We start from the raw sequence: 18,354 nt of genomic DNA, 5'->3' as shown, positions 1-18,354 counted from the left end.
GGTGGCGCCGGCCGCGCCCGCCCCGCCATCGCTACCGGGGCAAAGGGGCCCCGGCGCCGCTTCCGCCTCGGTACCGCCATGGCGCCGGTCACGGGGCCGCGCCCCGCCCTCCGCCCCGCCCTCCGCTCCCGGCCGTGCCGCCGCCGCAGGCCCGCCCACAGGTAAGCCCCGGCGACCCCCGGCAGCGCCGCGGGTGCTTCGCCCCTCCCGGACGGCCTCTGCCGTCGCTGCGGTGCCGGTGTCCCCCCGCACCCGCCTATGTTGGTGGCGCTGAGGCGTCCCTCCCGCGGGAGGGCCGCGGGCCCCGGCCGTGCCTCCGCGCCCCCTGTGCCGGGAGGAGCCCCCAGAGCCGCGGGGCTGCGGCGGGGGCGGCCCGGGGACACCGGGCGGGGAGGGGAAGGGAGGGGGCGAGCGGCGGGATCGATGCGATCGGGCCGCGGCGGGGGGACGCCATCGGCTTTCGGCTGGCGCTGCCTGCGGCGGCGGGCGCGTGACGCGGGGCCGGGAGCGGCGGGGCCGGGGCGGAACGGGGGGAACCGGGAGCGCTGTGAGGGACAGACTGACAGACCCGGAACGGGGGGAACCGGGAGCGCTGTGAGGGACAGACTGACAGACCCGGAACGGGGGGAACCGGGAGCGCTGTGAGGGACAGACTGACAGACCCGGAACGGGGGGAACCGGGAGCGCTGTGAGGGACAGACTGACAGACCCGGAACGGGGGGAACCGGGAGCGCTGTGAGGGACAGACTGACAGACCCGGAACGGGGGTCACGGGAGCGCTGTGAGGGACAGACTGACAGACCCGAAACGGGGGTCCCGGGGCCTCGGAGCCCTGCGAGGGACTGACAGACCGACCAGGAACGGGGGCGACCGAGCGTGCGACAGACCGCTGCGCAGGTGGGTGGGGTGTCGCGATAGGTGCTGGCAGGAGACGTCGTGATAGGTGCTGACATGATGAACGAGTCTCGATATGCGCTGACGTGAACAAGTCGCAATAGGCACTGAAACCATAAACAAGTCGCGATAGGTACTGGCATGAAGAACAAGCCCCCTGCTCGGTCAGGAGGACCTGCACAGTGCCAGAGGGTCGCTGTTTGGCAGATCTCCTTGGATTTCTTATTATAGCCAAGCTGCAGAGTGTTTTGTAAGGATGAACTTAGAAGGTTCCAAAAGAGCCGTGAGGTGATGGGGGGTCCCGGGGGTCTCGAGTCCAGCGCCCTGCTCAGAGCAGGGTCAGCTCTGAGGTCACTCCAAGGGCTCAGGACTTTGTCCAGTGGGGACTTTGAGAATGGGAGACCACACAACTTGTTCCTCAGTCCTTCTGTCCTCCTGGTGAAGGGGTTTCTCCTTTGATCCCGTACAGCCTTCCCATGTTTCAGCATCTGCCCGTTCTGTTTCATCACCACTGTGGTGAAGCTCATTGCAATGCTTGTGTTATATTCGTTTACTGAAGGTGAGGTGAAAGAGAAGTGATGGTCAGTTTTATCTGTACTTCCAGGTCTGTCACATGTAAGCAAATAGATCCATGTTTTCAGGCAGGATTACTGTGTGACTGCAGGTTCATCCATACCAATGGCTCTGCAATAAAAGTGACTTGTAGATTGACCAGACACAGCAGAAAAGGAAGCTCAGGGTTGATCTTACCCCTCTCTACAACTGCCTGAAAGGAGGGCGTAGGCAGGTGGGTTTCAGCCTCTTCTCCCAGGCAAATAATGACAGGACAGGAGGAAATGGCCTCAAGCTCTGCCAGGGGAGGTTTAAGTTGGACATCAGGAGGAATTTCTTCATGTAAAAGGTTGTTAAACATTGAAAGGGACTGCCCAGGGAGGTGGTGGAGTCCCTGTCCCTGGAAGTGTTTAAGGAAAGACTGGACGTGGCACTTGGTGGCACCACCCTAGTTGACAGGGTGGTGTTTGGTCAGAGGTTGGACTCAATGATCTGAAAGGTCTTTTCCAACCTATTTGATTCTGTGATTCTGAGATATTTTTCATGTAATTTACAGGTATGTTCAGCCTTCTGCAGGAGGTAACAACTGAGGGGATTTATTTCTTTGCTAGGAAAGTATGTGCTCACAAAGAGCAAAGCAGGTGATAGATTTTTGCCTAACTTAAAATAGTTGCCTCAGAAAGCATCTGTATTTCTCAAACTAATGATGGATGATGAAGACAAGGCATATGGAAACTCAGCGTTTCAGATGGGGAAAAAAAGAATTCTAACTTCAAATTAATTTCATGCCTAATTGTTTACATTTGGAATGTGTTTTTATGTGTAGCACCTCGGTTGTACCTGTTCCTGCAGCTGTTCTTTCCTTTCCACACTTTAGGCTTGGCGTAAACAACACTAAGGAGAGAAAATGACCCACTGGTTCCACCGCAACCCTTTGAAGGCTACAGCTCCTGTTTCATTTAATTATTACGGGGTAGCCACCACTCCAGCTGCAGCAAAGGTTTGCAAGTAAGTGTTCCTTTGACTAATTTCACTCTGTTTGGAGGGCATCCTTAAAAGTAATGGTTACTCTTCAGTTTTTGAGCTGAAGATGACTGGAAGTGTAGGCAGCGAGACAGTAAGACACTGCTAACACTGAACATTTGATTACAAAGAATGAATTCTCCAGTTTTCAAGTCTCTGAGTGCACAGCAAGGCCAATTATAACAATGCAGCAGCAAAAGACGAAACATTTCATTGTCTTTCTGATGACTGTGCATTCCTGTGCAATATATTCCTAATTTCCATAAGTGGATAAGGCCTGACTGTTCTATTGTAGATAGGAATGTAATGGAAAGAGATCTCAGCTTATTTTGCCGATCTGTTCTTATCTCTTCATCTCACCCCATTCTAATGTTGAAGAATGTTCCTGCTTGTTACTTCCCTCCCCCCCCCCCAACCTCTTGGTAGGTAAAGGCATAGTTATTTTAGTTTGCATTAAAACAATAGATTGAGTACTGATTATTCATTGCTGTCTGTCCAAAGTGGATTCTGCTAAAGAGTCAGTCGTGTCCATCCAAGGGAGAAAGGAAGATTTTTCTATATTTATTGGCATCTTCCTCATAAAATCCCTTTCCAGGCCTTCAGGTAGCTAAATGGAATGCTTAGCTTCACCTTCTGAGCCAAAAGGGTGGTGCTATACATGGATGGGTACTTTCTATAGTACATTTTGGAGTAGAACATCCTAGGTTTATTTTTTCTTTTTTTTTTTTTTCTCCTCCACGTAGTGATTTGAGATTATCCCGAACACGACTCTTGGAGCTGTTTACAGACTCCAGTTGTAATCCAGAAATGATGAAGAATGCAACTGACCTGTACTTTTCACTCCTGCAAGGTAGGCAATGCTACTGATACATCAGGAGGTGTATCAGCTGAGTTTTAATGGTGCTTCTCAGAATGTGTATTGTGCTGATCTTCTGTAAGGAAGCTTTGTACTTTTTAGGAAGGATAATGTCTGTGTGGGTTCTGTGCTTGATACCAGTCATGGGACTGGCCAGGCCCTTTTTCCAAGTTTCGGTGTGTTTCGTGACCCTGCCAGTACTATGTGATGGCAGTCCTGTCCTCCTCCTTTTAACCTTATCCTGCTTCCTGCTGGAGGAGAAAATATTATTTGTCTCTTAGGTAGTGGTGAGTTGTTCCTTAAGTATAAGTTGAGTCTGTTAATCAGTTGATAGGATTTGCTCTTCAGCGTAAACTTCTAGTTTTTCTAATACCAGATCATAGACTTGTTGCAAGTTTACACTTCTGCTGCTTGTCTTAGGTGTACATATAGGTGCTCATTAGCACAGTATCTACATTTTCAGTAGATGGTCAGCTGTGATCATTCCCTTCAAATCTCCCTTCTGCCGATATTTTAATGATTCCTCTCAGCCAAGTTTCTTGGGACCGAGTTTTCAGGAGTCAGCTGAGTCATGGAAACTGATCTTTCAGTCTGTGGAAAGTGAAGCAGCTCACGTTGGTTTAGTTTCCTCAGTCCCTGGGAGGGTGTAAGCCAATGCCACATCTAGATAAAGGTGAGATAGGAGTTGATGTTGCTGCAGTCAAGATTTGGAGAGTTGCTTTGGGAAAACATCATGCTTGGCCACTAAAATCTTCTGCATGTGAAAGGAATGAGTATTTTTCATCTTTATAAACATGTGACAGCACCTAAAGTTGTAGCCCCAAAAGCTGCTGTGGCTAGTCTTGAGTTCTTAAAGTCTGTAAGACCTGATCAGACCAAGGTGTTTCTTAAGCCTCCCTGAGAAATTCCTTGGGCCTGCATATGCTGGGATTTGAACATCTCATAGCGTGACCTTCATCCCACTAACTGCTGCTTTCTGGGCTGCTGGATATAAAGAGCCAATTTCCTGTAGCCCTGGAGACAAAAGAGGTGATGACTGGGTGAGTCAATGCTTACAAGCCCTTTTCCCTCTCCCTTTTGACCAGGAAGCTTTTCCTGGAATTTCCTGATTGCCATTATGGTGACAGGGACAGCCACTCACTCACCTCAGGCAGCCTCAGCCATCCTGTACCTGGGTCAGTCCAACTCCTAATTAGTCACAAACATCTGCAAGGTTTTCCTTGAGCAGTCAAGACTCACAGGATTTGGTAACCTGCTGGGCAAGGAGTTTCTTGTAGTAGTCAGTTTTTTTGTTTTCTAAATTTTGCTCTCAAGATACTGAGGAATAAAAGCCTCAGGAAGTAACACGGATTTTTGGTGCAGAAAGAAACATTCCTTTATCTCTGTCTGTATTCTTATTGATCCCTCTCCATCATTCCTTGTTTCTGTTTCTTACTTTGAGATTGCCTGTCGGTACCTTTTTTTATTCCATAGGTTTTATCCTTTCACTGGATAACTCTTCCCAGGAGTGCAAGTTGAGATACATTCAGAATTTCAAGTGGACAGACACGTTACAAGGACAAGTCCCAAGGTGCGTGTGCTTCTATGAGTACAGGGTATGCAGCTGTTGTCTGCTGCTCTGTTAGAGATGTGCTCATGTGCCAGCACAGGCCTGAAGAAAAGCTGAGAAGTGTAGCAAAGTGTTGGACACAAAGTAGTTTCCAAAAACATGTTTCTGTGTGTTTTTGATAACTGCTGTACTGTGTTGGGTGTTCTGAAGCGTGTGTGGCCTTTATGTAAAGGTGTGGTAATGCACAGTAATGATGGAAGGATCCATTGAGTCTTAGTTGATCTACAGACTGAATCTGCAGTTGGCTACAGCAGCACAAAGAACCTTGAGGGTGTTAGTAAATTGAGTATGATAACAAAACTTACTGCAGTTTAAAACCTTTTCATTTGGCACTGTTACCTGGCCAGTCACTTCTCCATGTTTTGCTGTACCAGTGTTCCTGAAGATCTGACTTTGCTCTTGTCCTCTGAAGCTCCTGGTCCACGTACTCTTGGTTCAAACAAACAAATCTTCTGTTTTAAGTAGGAATATAGATCTGTAACCTGCTGGATTATTCAGCTGTCTCTTGCTATTGTAGGTAATTGTGTGGTATAACCACGCCTACAAATTTGTCAAGCTTTAGCTAGAAGTGCTTGACTTCCTCAAAGCTTTTATTCCCCTTGGAAGAAAATCTGTTGATTAGGACTTTCTTCTGATTTTCTCACGGTCACAGACACTTGTACTTGTGCCAGCTTTATTCTTCCCACTCCCACACCTTTTTTTTTTTTTTTTAGAGGTTTGCTAGTTCTGAAACCATACTGAGCTTGTGATTCTAAGTTCAATCTTTTCAAAGACCGTGTTTTTAGCTTCTGAAACTTCCTGCTATTTGCACATGCTGTTTGTCTGCAGTTACATAAATAGTTGCAATAACATGCGTTTGAGAGAGATGTAATAGGTTCTGACTTATTAACTTAGCAGTACAACTTTAAAGTAGACATTCCAGAGCAAGGCTTTCCACAAAATGTGCAATTTAAAAAAAAAAAAAAAAAGAGATGGAAAAATGTCAGCCACACCCAAAGCTAAACAAGTCTCAAGTTACAGTTTTAAAATAAAAGTTCCCAAAAGGGAAGGGTGGGCATCCGAATGTGGGAGATTCTAATTACGAGCTCTTAAAGGGAATAAGTAAAAATATCTAAGTCTCTCTTAGGCAGTTCAGCAAGTAGGAGGTTCTGAATTGGAAATCATTGATATCTTAAATGAAATACATTTTATGGAGAGAAATGTCAACTTATGCTACATAAATTATCAGCAGATGCAGTTTGTCAGGGCAAAATTGAAGACACTGAGTTGTTTGGATTTTTTTTGTCTGTCTTTCTTTAGTGCCCAGCAGGATGCAGTGTTTGAACTGGTTTCTATGGGATTTAATGTAGCTCTGTGGTACACAAAATATGCATCAAGACTCGCTGGAAAAGAAGAGTAAGTGTTTTCCTTTTCTTAGTAATTCTATTGCAGCAATATTCCACTAAAGATTTAGCAGGTTCTGGGTTTTGACTGCTGTAGTGCATGTCCAGCTGAGACAGTAGGAGTTCAAGGAGGTGGTTTGCCTTCACTCACTCACATGCTGTAATGTGCAAGTGCACTTCAGTCCCTTGTTGCATCTGTAAGCCAAGTGCACTAGTACCACGTGACTGTGATACAGAGAAAGTGTCAGTTGTGAATAAACCCTTCATCAGTCCTGCTCTAAATGTCTGAGTACTAAATTGAGATTCTCAGAATCACAGCTCTGCTGACTTCTAGCCCTACAGATTTCTAAATCTTTGGCTTTTAACACCGAGGTTGCCTTTTACTTGAAAGTCATTACAAGGTCTTATGTTTCTTTTTTTCAAGCAAGTTCTATTTGATTATTTAATAATTGGACACTGTAAGAAATTTCTTTACCATAAGGGTGGCACAGCAGCAGGACAGGTCACTTAGAGAATTAGTGGACTCTTGATTCTTGAAGGATTTAAGATTCATCTAGACAAAGCCACAACTGACCTGATCTACTGTTGTTGATAGTTGTGCCCCAAAGCAGGAGGTGGGACTAAATGTCACCTAGAGGCCCTTTCTAAGTCACGTTTCCTTGACTCATTCTGTATTCTTAGTATAACAGAAGATGAAGCAAAGGATGTTCACAGAAGCCTGAAGATAGCAGCTGGGATTTTTAAACACCTGAAGGTAGAAAAACTGTCTTTGCTGTTTGTTCTTCAAGGTGTCTCCAAATACTTGATCTGTTGTCTTAGAAAAGCCTTTGCTTTTCTGATGATTTTACAGAATACACAGGTACCTCAGACTACCTGAATGACAGAGGAAAAAGAAGGGTAGTAATATGTTGTGCTACCACTCAATCCCTGCTACTCATTCCCAATGGCAGTGGAGGAGTAATTTGTCTGCTTGCCCAGTATCACATTCAACAGTGAGGTACCTTCACTCAGTGCCCCATCCATTTAGGAATGAGGCACTGGTTTTGCACTGACAGCAGTGGTATTAAGTCTAAACTAACTCTGAGACTTGCTTTTTGTTTAGGAAAGTCACATTCCAAAATTGATTACACCTGTTGAAAAGGGAAGAGATTTAGAAGCTCGACTTATAGACTCTTACATCATACAGTGCCAAGCTGAAGCTCAAGAAGGTACCTTCAATTATATGTTTGTTGGGTGTGGGAAATGACAGTCTTTGTGGGTCACTTGATGTCTTTTGAACTCTGCTTGGCAGCAAGGTCATGTTTTTTTTTATTCTCTTGAAGTACTGTGGCTTAGTAGGGCAGATTGCTTTTAAAGAAACTTAAGTTGCAATTATAGAAGAAAAATCCCAAAAATCAATCTGATATTACAAAGGTAATAAGGAATATCTTCCACTTTGGAAGGACTTGCATGTAACATTCATCCCTTCTCTTTTTCCTTTCATGCAACCTTTTCACCACCATGCTTGCCTAATGTAAATTCCCAGTTCCTTTACTTTAAAATATTTGCAGCTTATGTTTATTAGCTAGTCTTAAGGATGACATTCCTTCAGTTTGTCTATTAAATTGGGATCGTTTCATCGAAGAAAAAAAATCTGTCTTTATACTGCAGTTTGCTTGACTGCACAACATTCATTTTCCGTTTATGCAGGGGTTTTAAAACCCCCAATTCCTCTGCTGATTTGATGTGAAGAGACATTTCAATTAAACTTGTACTGTGGTGTGGAACTTTTTTTCAGTGACAATTGCTCGGGCTATTGAGCTGAAACATAATCCAGGACTAATAGCTGCTCTTGCTTATGAAACAGCTAACTTCTACCAAAAAACTGGTAAGTGTCTTGTTTTGTATCCTTAGTGACTTGGTTTGTGCCTTCCTGCCAGCAGACATACTTTGCCCACCCATAAATTGCAATATTAACGGTTTCTCAGTGGATATGTTTTGTATATTTAGCTTCTATTTAGCACATTTAAGGCTTCAGTTGCCAGCATATATTTTGATAAGGCCTTTTGTTTTTGTGGGAATCTTTCTGTAGCTCGTGGTAGGAAATGTTAGTGAGGGCAGGCAGAAGACAGAGTAATGTCTTGAGAACATGTGCTGGCAGCAGACAAATGGCCTGATGTAACTGATGTGTGCTCCAGCTGCCCTTGGGCAGCAGATTCTGATACAGATCATGAAGTGTGTAGCAAGTTAATAATGTACATCCTTCCAGATGAGTAAGCTGATCTTGTGCTTACTGGGCAAGTGGGAAGAGTGCAAAAGCATGGGAGTCAGGAGAACATTGTAACACGTCACATTATAGGTCGCTACTTGAACTTAAACTAGGAACAAGCTTTGAAATGCTGCCTAAAAATACTTCTGAGAATTAGCCATCCAAACTTAGGGGACAGCAGTTACAGGGATTCTAGGGAAAACTGCATGATAGCTGCATATTTTTTTGGTTTTCTCGCATAGTTTCTCTATGCCTAGTAATTTTTGTCACTTGTTTCTGGCTACTTTATAGTAAGATCTATTGCTAAGTTTAAGAATTCTGGTCTTTGAGTGTATTTGGGATTTTTCTTTTTGGAAAAGTCCTAAGAATAACTTCATGTGTGTGTTCATAGATCAGACATTATCTAGTTTGGATCCGACCTATGCAGGAAAATGGAGGAAGTACTTAAACTTGAAGAGCTGCTTCTATATGGCCTACGTAAGTATTTTCATTGACAGCAGTCACAGTTTGTTGTATAAGGGCTGGATAGGGAATGGAGGCTAGGTATTTCCTTGGCTTTCTTTCCATGCTCTGAAGAGAGATTGTACAGTGTCAGTGGCATTTGAAGTGTTTTTGTTGAGCCAAGTGCAGTTACTGCAGTGTGGAATTTATTGTGATCACGTATCGCTAAGTGAACCAATTCAGGCTGAGCATAATACTCGTCTTCCATTATCTGCATCACAATGGAATTCTAGGCATAATTCAGAGCTGATCATCGTTTTGAAAGCCCTGAATGAAACTGAATCAAGTACCACCACTAGGTACCATTCCAAGTGCTGTCCCTGTTTGCCTGACTGATCTCTTAGCAAGTGCAGTGGCACCTTTGGAATCCTCAGCTGCTCAGTTTGCTGTTTGTTTCTTGCTACAGCCTGTCATCTGGCTTTTTCATACTGCACAAAAGGCCCAAACTAAGCAGTTAACACAATTGTCTTTCTCTTAGGTTAAACCTGTAGCTAAAAGTTTTGCTTGCCTTATTAGCAGGTTTGAGAGGTGAGGGAGGGTCAGAGTTGTGGTACTTTTTTTTAACTTGTGTGATATGGGCAATGGTAAATTTTGGTACATCTGTGCTGTGAGAACAGACATTAAAGGACAGGGTGCAAGGTAGGTATTAGTTGGTGGGATTGTTTCTTCACCTGTGGTATTTAGTATTTAAACTCAGCTCCTGATAATAGATAAGAGGCAATTCAGTTCTCACTGGAATACAGTACTATCTTCAAGCATGGGTGTGAAGAAATGAAACTTTTTGGGGTGAAAAAGTTATTTAGACTGTGGCAAAACATCTCAGCCAGCAGAACACCTCATCTCTTCCAGGTTCAGTGGTGTTTGTCACAGATTCTGTTTTTGAGTGTTCTGGTAGTTTCAGTTTTTAGTCTTTGCTTTGTAAACTTAACTGGGGTTCATCCTCTTTCTGTGATGAGGCTTAGTGCTGCACATTGACACAGTCTCACTGTGAGAGGTGAGGGGAACTGTCAACTGGAACTGTCTGCCAGTGCTTTTGGTCAAACAGCTTCATGGAGCTCAAAGTTACTCTTGACTAGACTTGAGACAGCCTGGTTCATACCTGCCTCATGATGTTTATGTTGCACTGTTCAGTGAACACTGCTTTGACTTGCATTCCCAAATTGTCAGCTGTCTGCAGGGAATGGCACCTTCACAGAAATGCATCTCTGATGTAAGGGACAGCACAAGGGAATTGGTTCAGGAAGTGCCCAGTTGGTAATGATTTTCTTCTCTCCTATCAGGCATACTGTTACCATGGCCAAACATTACTGGCGAGTGATAAATGTGGGGAAGCAATCAGATCTCTGCAGGAATCAGAAAAATGTAAGTGTGGCTGAGACTGGATTACAGTGTGTACCTGTTCTATTTTGCTCTATTGTGTTTATTTGGTCTCCCATGAACTTAGGATTTTATCTGTCACCTGCTCTGAAAATCCAGCACATCTTTGAAGGAGACAGTGCTTTTTTTTTTTTTGTCTTACCAAAGACTGTCTTTGGTAACAGTGCTGCAGAAAATTCCATCTTCACTTCTCAGCCTGCTAAAGACTGGCTTTGGACTGCCTGCAATATACACTGTAAAAAACAATGGTCTTGTTGTCATGTTTTCTGGTCTATATGTTAGGTTACTGCAGCCATTTCTGCTTTGGGGGTTGCTTTACCTTATATTAAATAGTAAATCGAGACCCTGCTTGTTTGCTTTTAAACAGGTTTCAGTAACTTATTTCCTTTCTATTCATTTGAAAGATAGATTAAGGCAAGTTTGCAGTAGTTCAAGGTCTTCTGCCCATTCTTCTGTCTTCAAAACTATTGCTATCCCAACAGCCTGCACTGCATAACTTTACCACAGTGTATAAAAAATGCTCAAATCTTCAGATCGGAAACTTAAAGATTAATTTTAAAAATAAATTAAAAATTTATTAGGAACGAACTAAGTTGGACTACTTGCAGTAAAACAAATACTGTGGTTTTTATTGTGCCTGCTGGTCAGAGGAGAGTGCTTCTTTTCCCACTGCATATTGTTGTTTGGTGTAGGACATCAACTGTGCATGGACAGCTTCATGCCCTCTCTTTTTCCCTATCATGTGACACAGTTCTTGGGTTTATTGTTGCATTTTGCCCCACACATAAGACTGCTTTCCTGTGTCTTCCCACCCAAAAAGCTATCTTTTTTTTTTTTTTTTCTGTTCCTAGTCACTTGTTGGATGCAGTATATCTTGGCTGGAAGTACTGCCTTTGAACTAGTTTGTTTTTGTTTCTAAGAAGCCTGAATGCATTCTGGTATCTTCTAAAAGTGAAGCACTGTAGAGCAGAACTGTGATTTAAGAGGGTTGTGTAAATTATTTTTATTTCATTTCTTTCTTGCAAAGTTTTTTCCAAGGCTGAAGCATTGTGCAAAGAATATGGAGAAACCAAAGGACCTGGGACTACTGCCAAACCTTCTGGACATCTCTTCTTTAGGAAATTAGGAAGTTTGATTAAGACAACACTAGAAAAGTGCCAGAGAGAGAATGGATTTATGTAAGTAATTCATGGTTGGTACAATACTCTGTATAAAGTGTTATTACCTCATTTGCCATTATTTCAAGATGGGATGGTAAATTTTACTCCCCAGGTGTTACATTCCTTTAGGGCATGGCATGTAACTTAAAGATAAATTTGCAATTCTGTAGTTTTCTCTTAGCAGATTTGCTATGGAGCTGTGCTGTCACACTCTGTGTTCTTACCAGTTCTCCAGGGTAGGTTGGACTGACACCTGGAGAGGTTAAGCAGTTCTCTTCCTTCATTCCTCAGCCCCTTTGTTACGTTTCCCCCAGCAAAAGAGAAAGGCCTGCAGAGGTTGTTGTGTTGCTCTAATGCCCTCTTCCTGGCTGCTGGAATCTAGTAGGCAAAAGAGGACAGAGGGGGTGATTCTGCTTTGCAAGCAGGGAAGTCAAAACCTGGTCATGCCTTCAGTGAAGAACATTCTTAAGGTAGTAGGAGCTTTACCCATCTAAATATAATTAGAATTTTGAGTAGGGCTTTCTGTTAGTTACTGCCCCTTCCAAAAAGGGTTTGGAAGTGGTTTAAGATACCAAGATTAGTTTGGCTTTAGAATTCCTTTGTTCATTTATTTCTCCCCTTCCCTCCTTTTACGATTTAGCATTCCATAATAGGTTTGTTATTTCCCTTTTTATATTTAAAGACCTGCATAATGGGGGAATTGACTAAACAAAAATGATTGTCAAGTACATCAAGCAGAGCTGCAAATAAAAAAAGAAATGCTCACCTCTTCTGCTTTGGTTCAAATAACCATTGCCATAGCTTACAGCAGCAGCATACAGGAGATTTCAACAAATCCATGTCCCTCTAGAGCCAACCTTTGAAAGAGAAACCAGTGACTGTTTTGGGAGATGTGCCCACCACAGAGCTCTGCTGCAGCACAGCAGTAAGGTAGTGTGTGTCAGTATTTGTGAGTTTTCAGCTCATTGATCTGCCAGGGGTAGAGTTACACCCTGATTCAGGCTTTGCCTTGTAGCCAAGTCTTTGTGGGTGTTGCAGTGTTGTTGCCATCATGTACTGTGGCACATTAAGACTAATTTAGGAAAAGAACTGTCCTCTTCCTCTTTCTTGGGAAGTATTTTAAATCCCCATTTGTATTTTGAAGGAGTTTTTTGGACAAAAGGTGCTCTTCTCATTGAAGCACTGGGAATAGTGGTTATCAAGTAGGAGAAAACCTGCCTCACTGTTAGGGATGAACAGTAATACCAAGAAGGAATTGCTTTTATTCTTGTGAATCTTGCTGACAGAATGCGTGTTAGACGGTGCCTTAATGAAATGGAAGAGAGCAGCGGTGACTGCCACTGTAAAAACCCAGATTGTTTTTCTTTAGAGATGCAAACAAGACTTGCAGAGATGATGCATTGTATTTTCAATACATTTCTGTATTCTTTTACAGCTATTTTCAGAAGGTGCCAGCAGAGGCTCCCCAGCTAGAACTGAAAGCAAACTATGGCTTAGTAGAGCCTGTTCCTTTTGAGTTTCCTGCCTTGAATGCACACTGGACTCCTGAAACACTTGCAGCATTTGATCTCACCAAGAGGCCGAAGGATGACACTGTAAGATAACCTGGTGTACTGTTCTTTCCTGTTAGCTTTATTCTGTGTATCCTACAGAGTTACCATGTTGCTCTTCTGTAATATTCCCCAGCTCAGGGCAGGATGTAGACACAAGGCTGCAAATTTCTGCAGGGGCAAGTCAATTAACCTCTGCCACACTGTAAGCATCTGGGAATTCAGAGACATTTTTTAACTAAGTCCTGAATAGGAGGAAACCCTTTAATGTGTGTAATAGGCTGAAATGGAGTGACAGGAGTGAATGCTATAGAAAGATTCTTTTTTAGAAGAGGACTTGTTTAAGGATGCTGAAACAGAGAATATTTGGCTTTTCCCCCTTGCTTGAGGTGTACTCGAAGTCTTCAGCCTTGAAAAGAGAAGGGACTGTTACAATATGTAAAGTTAATCATGTATAAATACTGTGCAGATACAGTGGCTTGTACTTGTGGTATTTAGTTGTTGTTTTTTTCTTCTTGTTTGCAGGCTAAACCAAAACCAGATGAAGAAGTAAAACCTCTGAAGGAACCAGATATAAAGCCTCAAAAAGACAGTGGATGCCAGATTTCTTAAGTGCCATGAGTGTTTCAAACTCACTTTGAAACTCTATTAATAGGACTCTGGGGCTTTAGTTCTGATCTCCTTTTTTTTGATTCTCCTTTTTAAACTTAGAAGACTAATTTAATTTACCTTCATTAATATGTGTCTATCTTGCTTGAGAATGTGGTGGATTTCTAGGAGGTTATTTATATCTGATTTATTTTTGGTTTTAGTGGGATATCATAGAATGAGTGGGCTTAAATGTTCCTGTTGTGCCTCTAGAAAGTTTCTTTTTGTGGGTTTAGTTTTACCCACAAATAGCACAGGAAGTATCATGATTGTAATGCTAGAGGATTTTTCCATTACATTATATGCTATGTAATGTTAAATTCTGCAAACATAGGTTTGCATGAACAGTTATATTTATTCAAGTTTTGTCATTCAGGCTTAGCACCCTGTCATATTCCAATTCACGTAATTGTAGTGAGCAAAGAAAATCTGGGTTTGTTTTATAACACCCCTGTGGTATTTCAGAGGACTTTCACAGTTCTTGGAAAACCTTAAGTTCTGCATAACTGGAGCACAATTTGTATTCTGAAACTATTAGCCTCTGTTCTTTCCTCTATAGAATAGGGTTCTTGTATCAGAATTTGTAGTAAGGTACTTTAGCTTGTCTGTCCTTTAATTAAAATCCTTTAATATCCAAGTGTATCTGAAAGTGATGCAGCAAGTAATAGGAAAATGCTTAAAAGTAATGCATCACTGTGTCATTAATTCAAAGTTTTTGAATCCTGAAAGATTTGGTAAGTTTGAAAGCTGCAGACAGTTAAAATCTCTTGGCACTGGAATTCAGGGAGTTGTCATGTGTAAGGTAATGGAATTGTAACTGAGTTGCTGTGCTTCCATCTGGGTAGTGTCTGTAAGAAGCTGTCAGGAGAACAGGGAGGAAAGATGAGCTGAAGAGTTGATGGCACAACTGGGAAACCAAGCTCTAGATTCCCTTTATGCCCTGCGTCAATAGTGATACTACTCAGCTTTTGCAGTATTGCACTGAAATCAGCTCCTTAGGAAGAAAACTTGCCAAAAGCCAAGCCCAATCAAGACTGAGAAAGAAAGTATTTTGTAGAACTTGCTGCTTCCATTTTTGCCTCCTGTGGAGCATTCTTTAGTGCTGAGCACTGCAAAACACCCGTGACAGCAAAACCATAGCTTTCTGATTTGCTGCAAGGGCAAAGGAATATGATGCATGTGTTGGTGTGAGAGCCTTGCAATCCCTGGTGCCTGTTGCTGCATTTCACTTTACCTGAGAAAGAAACTGAACAGCCTGACAACGTTCACTGTTTCAACAAACATGATGGCATATGCACTTATCGCTATGTACACTGTAAACACATTCCTCCCTTTGTTCTCTTTGGATTTGTCTTCCACTGTGGTTTAATTCAGTGCTTTTGCTTGAAGTCTTTCATGGGGCTCAGAGTCACTTAGCTTAGAGGGCTGGTGTGTAGCTCCTTGAAGGCCTGTGGAACAAAAGCTTTTGAGGAGGTTAATAGGAAACTCAAGACTCTTCCTGTGACACTGGACCAAACTACGGAATTTGTTACTGCAAAAGGCAGAGGCTTTTTAATGCTGGCAGTCCTGGGTGAATCAAATGCAGAATTCATTGCTTCCTGTGGTGGATTTTTCTTTCTGCCAGTTCTGCACATAAAAATAAGTGTAAAATGAGCTGAATTTCTTTGGAAGAAGTTTCTGTTCTGTAAGGGCCTATGTGATTAGAGAATAATGAGTATCAAGAAGAATATTTATCTAAAATTGATCCATTTCTTCTGGTGTTGCACTGGGGCCTGGGGTATGTTTTATGAAGAATTACTCGGATCTCTTCATAACTTGATCAAGTGACTCATTTGACTTCTTGCATTGTTAAAAGACCAGCGCAGGTTTTGCCAGAATGGAACATGGGGCTACTTTGCTTGTACAGATGTTAATTCTAAAAATGTATTACATCTGTAGTCATGTACATTTGCTTATCCTGCCGCCTTTCAGGATCAACATGCAGTTAACTCAGTTTGATAATCATGATTTTTTTTTTAGTTACTGATCTCTGTTTGTGTTAATTCGTGCATGTCTCAACTTAATTACTTTTCTTTCTGTGCAGACTAGATTCCTTTTTCCTTCCTCCCCTCATTTTCCCTTCCATCTGCTACACGCCATGGCACAGACTTGCCTGTGTTTGCTAATGCATGTGTAGGTCCTGGGACTCATTTCTTGTTGAGGCTTTTACCCATGGGTGTATTCCTGTATAGGAATATCTTAAAATTAACAGATCATGACTAAATCATTCCCAAACAACTTGGTAGGAAAGATTATTTTATGGATTGGAATCCTTTGGATGCTTTCTCAAACCGAGTGGTTTGTCTGGATCAAGTTCACTTTAAATAGTTTGGGGCATAACCAAGTGAATTGTGTCAGATGGTGACATTACTTAAGCCTAGCTGTGTAACCTCTTATGCCATAGCTGTTTCAGTAAATATGATGTAGTAGTTTAAAAATAGACTAATGGAACAAACTAATTCACTTAGCATGTGTTGCTTTTCAAGACAAACTTTGTTTACTTGTAGCTAAAATCCTATGGCAAACACTGGATGCCCAAAAAATAAGAAACTGGTGACTGTTTAGTTTGCAATGCATAGAGAGCTGTGAGCCAATGAGCAGTTTTCTGTTTTGGTTTTGTTGGGTAGTAGGAAGAATTATTGTAAATAGGATGTAGATTAACTGTCCAATGTGCTTAAGAATAAGGATGAATGGACTGGAAGTTTCAGGTAATCTGGAAACCTAGCAGCCATGCTCCTTCTAGTATAGTTCCCTTTAGTAATTTTTACAAATGAGGTATTTTGAATGGTGACTTTTTAATACTCTAATGCCGCAAGAGCCTGTTTCTGTGGCCTCTCTCTGGTTTTAGAGGCTCTTGTGGCTAAACCTGCAAATCTCTTTGGTGTAAATAGTCTTTAAAAATTTGTGCCCAGTCTGAAGTAGGACAAAACTGCAGCTGAATAAAATACAGAGTGCTGGGCCCTCTGTTTTGTGCTTTAAAAATAAAAAGTGATTGTCTTTAATCTAATATAAAACAAACCATTAAGCTCTTTGTAAGATTTCTATTTAAATACCTTCCTCCATGTATTTAAATACATTCCTTCCTTGTTTCGTGTTCCTGGGTTTACAGTAGTTAAACTCCATCCAGCATGTGACACACCTACAACTGAGGGACTAAGCCTGGCCCTTGGATGCTGATGTCTGCCTCCCACTGGATTTGGTAGAGGAATTTTGCCTGTCAGCCTAAGGATGGCGTTTGGTCACTTAGATGTTCAGCATGGATATGTGGTGTGTCTGTAATGACGGTAGTGGTTTGTACTCTAAGCAGGAAAATGGATCCCTGTATCTGTGTAGAATATAGACAACTTTGCACTTTAGAAATTTCTTGTCTTGCAACTTTGGTACAATACAATATGGTTGTAAATACTCCTTCCTGGCATTTTAGTTTTGTTGCACTGATCTCAGTACTGTGCTATCAGTAAGGTTATAATGGGAAGCATTACTAAAATGTATTTTTAATTGTCTATGTTGAAACAAACTCATGAAGCATCTCTGCCTTAAGAACATGAGAGGAGGGAACACGAGAGGAGGCAGTAGTTCATCTATCTTCCATGGGAGTTCAGAGAAATGAGAAGTTTCTGTCTGTTGGCTGCTGGGTGATACATTTCATCCCATCCCCTTGTCTAGTATCTAAACTGAAGTTTCAGCATTAACATAAATCCTGTTCATGCCTATTAATTATCCCTAAGGACAAAAATCTGTCTCTAAAGTTCATGACTAAATTATCATAGCAGCATAAGCTGCTTTTTTTGTGTGTGGTTTTTTTCTATAACTGGCCCAGTTGAGTGAGGAATAAAGTACAGGGAGTATGACAGACATGGAAAAGCCCCTGCAGTGTGTCCCTGTCTCCCGATTGTGAGTTCAGTGTAAAGGCGTTTCCACAGTGACTGTTGGTTTCACTCAGACCTTTCTCTGCTGCTGATGCTCCCAAATTCAACCAATGTCTCATGGCAACCAAGGGGACCTTTGATTAGCTTTTTATGTAGGAAGGCCCACCTCCTTTGGTGTTGATGCCTTCATGGATTACAACCTTCCTGAAGCCATCCTGTACTCTTGAGTGATCCCACTTCAACGGAATCAGCTTTGATAACATTGACCGAGCAGCCTTATTTTGTGAAGACAGTCACCATGCAATCTTAAGCTTCATAGTTTGAAAGTTTGTATATAACCACGAACTTCAGAATATCATTTAAAATAAACAATCTTAAAGTATCACGTTTTGTTTCATCATTTAAAATTTCAAGTATAGTAGCAAGAAAAAGGCTCTGTCTTGAATGTTACTTTCTCCAATTTTATACAGCTTTATTAATTATAGAAAATACTTAATCCTTGCAGTAGGCTGAAAGGAAGACTTAAATGAGCAAGATACTTGGGTGCATATGGAAGTAGTAGCTACAATGACACACGTCAAGTTGTGGGGCGGGAAGAGAGGAGATGGAATTTCCAAACTTCTGTTTTAAAAAAAAAAAGTAATTA

The 18,354-nt window shown here is 42.2% G+C and overlaps 1 protein-coding gene across 2 annotated transcripts; it reads left to right on the top strand.

Annotated features, from left to right (window-relative positions):
• Positions 1-22: 22 nt before the first annotated feature.
• On the top strand, positions 23-18,090 carry BROX (BRO1 domain and CAAX motif containing). Of its 2 annotated transcripts, none has more exons than XM_064648136.1 (13): positions 23-161; positions 2,324-2,454; positions 3,213-3,319; positions 4,799-4,895; positions 6,234-6,329; positions 6,998-7,070; positions 7,419-7,524; positions 8,094-8,183; positions 8,956-9,041; positions 10,346-10,427; positions 11,470-11,620; positions 13,038-13,197; positions 13,678-18,090. In XM_064648136.1, exons 2-13 carry the CDS (start codon positions 2,354-2,356, stop codon positions 13,762-13,764), a joined length of 1,236 nt encoding a protein of 411 aa, XP_064504206.1. In that variant the 5' UTR covers positions 23-161; positions 2,324-2,353; the 3' UTR covers positions 13,765-18,090. The 2 variants fall into 2 exon arrangements, with proteins under 2 accessions (XP_064504206.1, XP_064504205.1); XM_064648135.1 differs by lacking the exon at positions 23-161 and adding an exon at positions 499-897.
• Positions 18,091-18,354: the final 264 nt, after the last annotated feature.

This window comes from Pseudopipra pipra, chromosome 3, assembly GCF_036250125.1.
Source record: "Pseudopipra pipra isolate bDixPip1 chromosome 3, bDixPip1.hap1, whole genome shotgun sequence".
In the NCBI taxonomy this organism is placed as follows: domain Eukaryota; kingdom Metazoa; phylum Chordata; class Aves; order Passeriformes; family Pipridae; genus Pseudopipra; species Pseudopipra pipra.
This window is presented reverse-complemented; position numbering and strand designations above follow the sequence as displayed.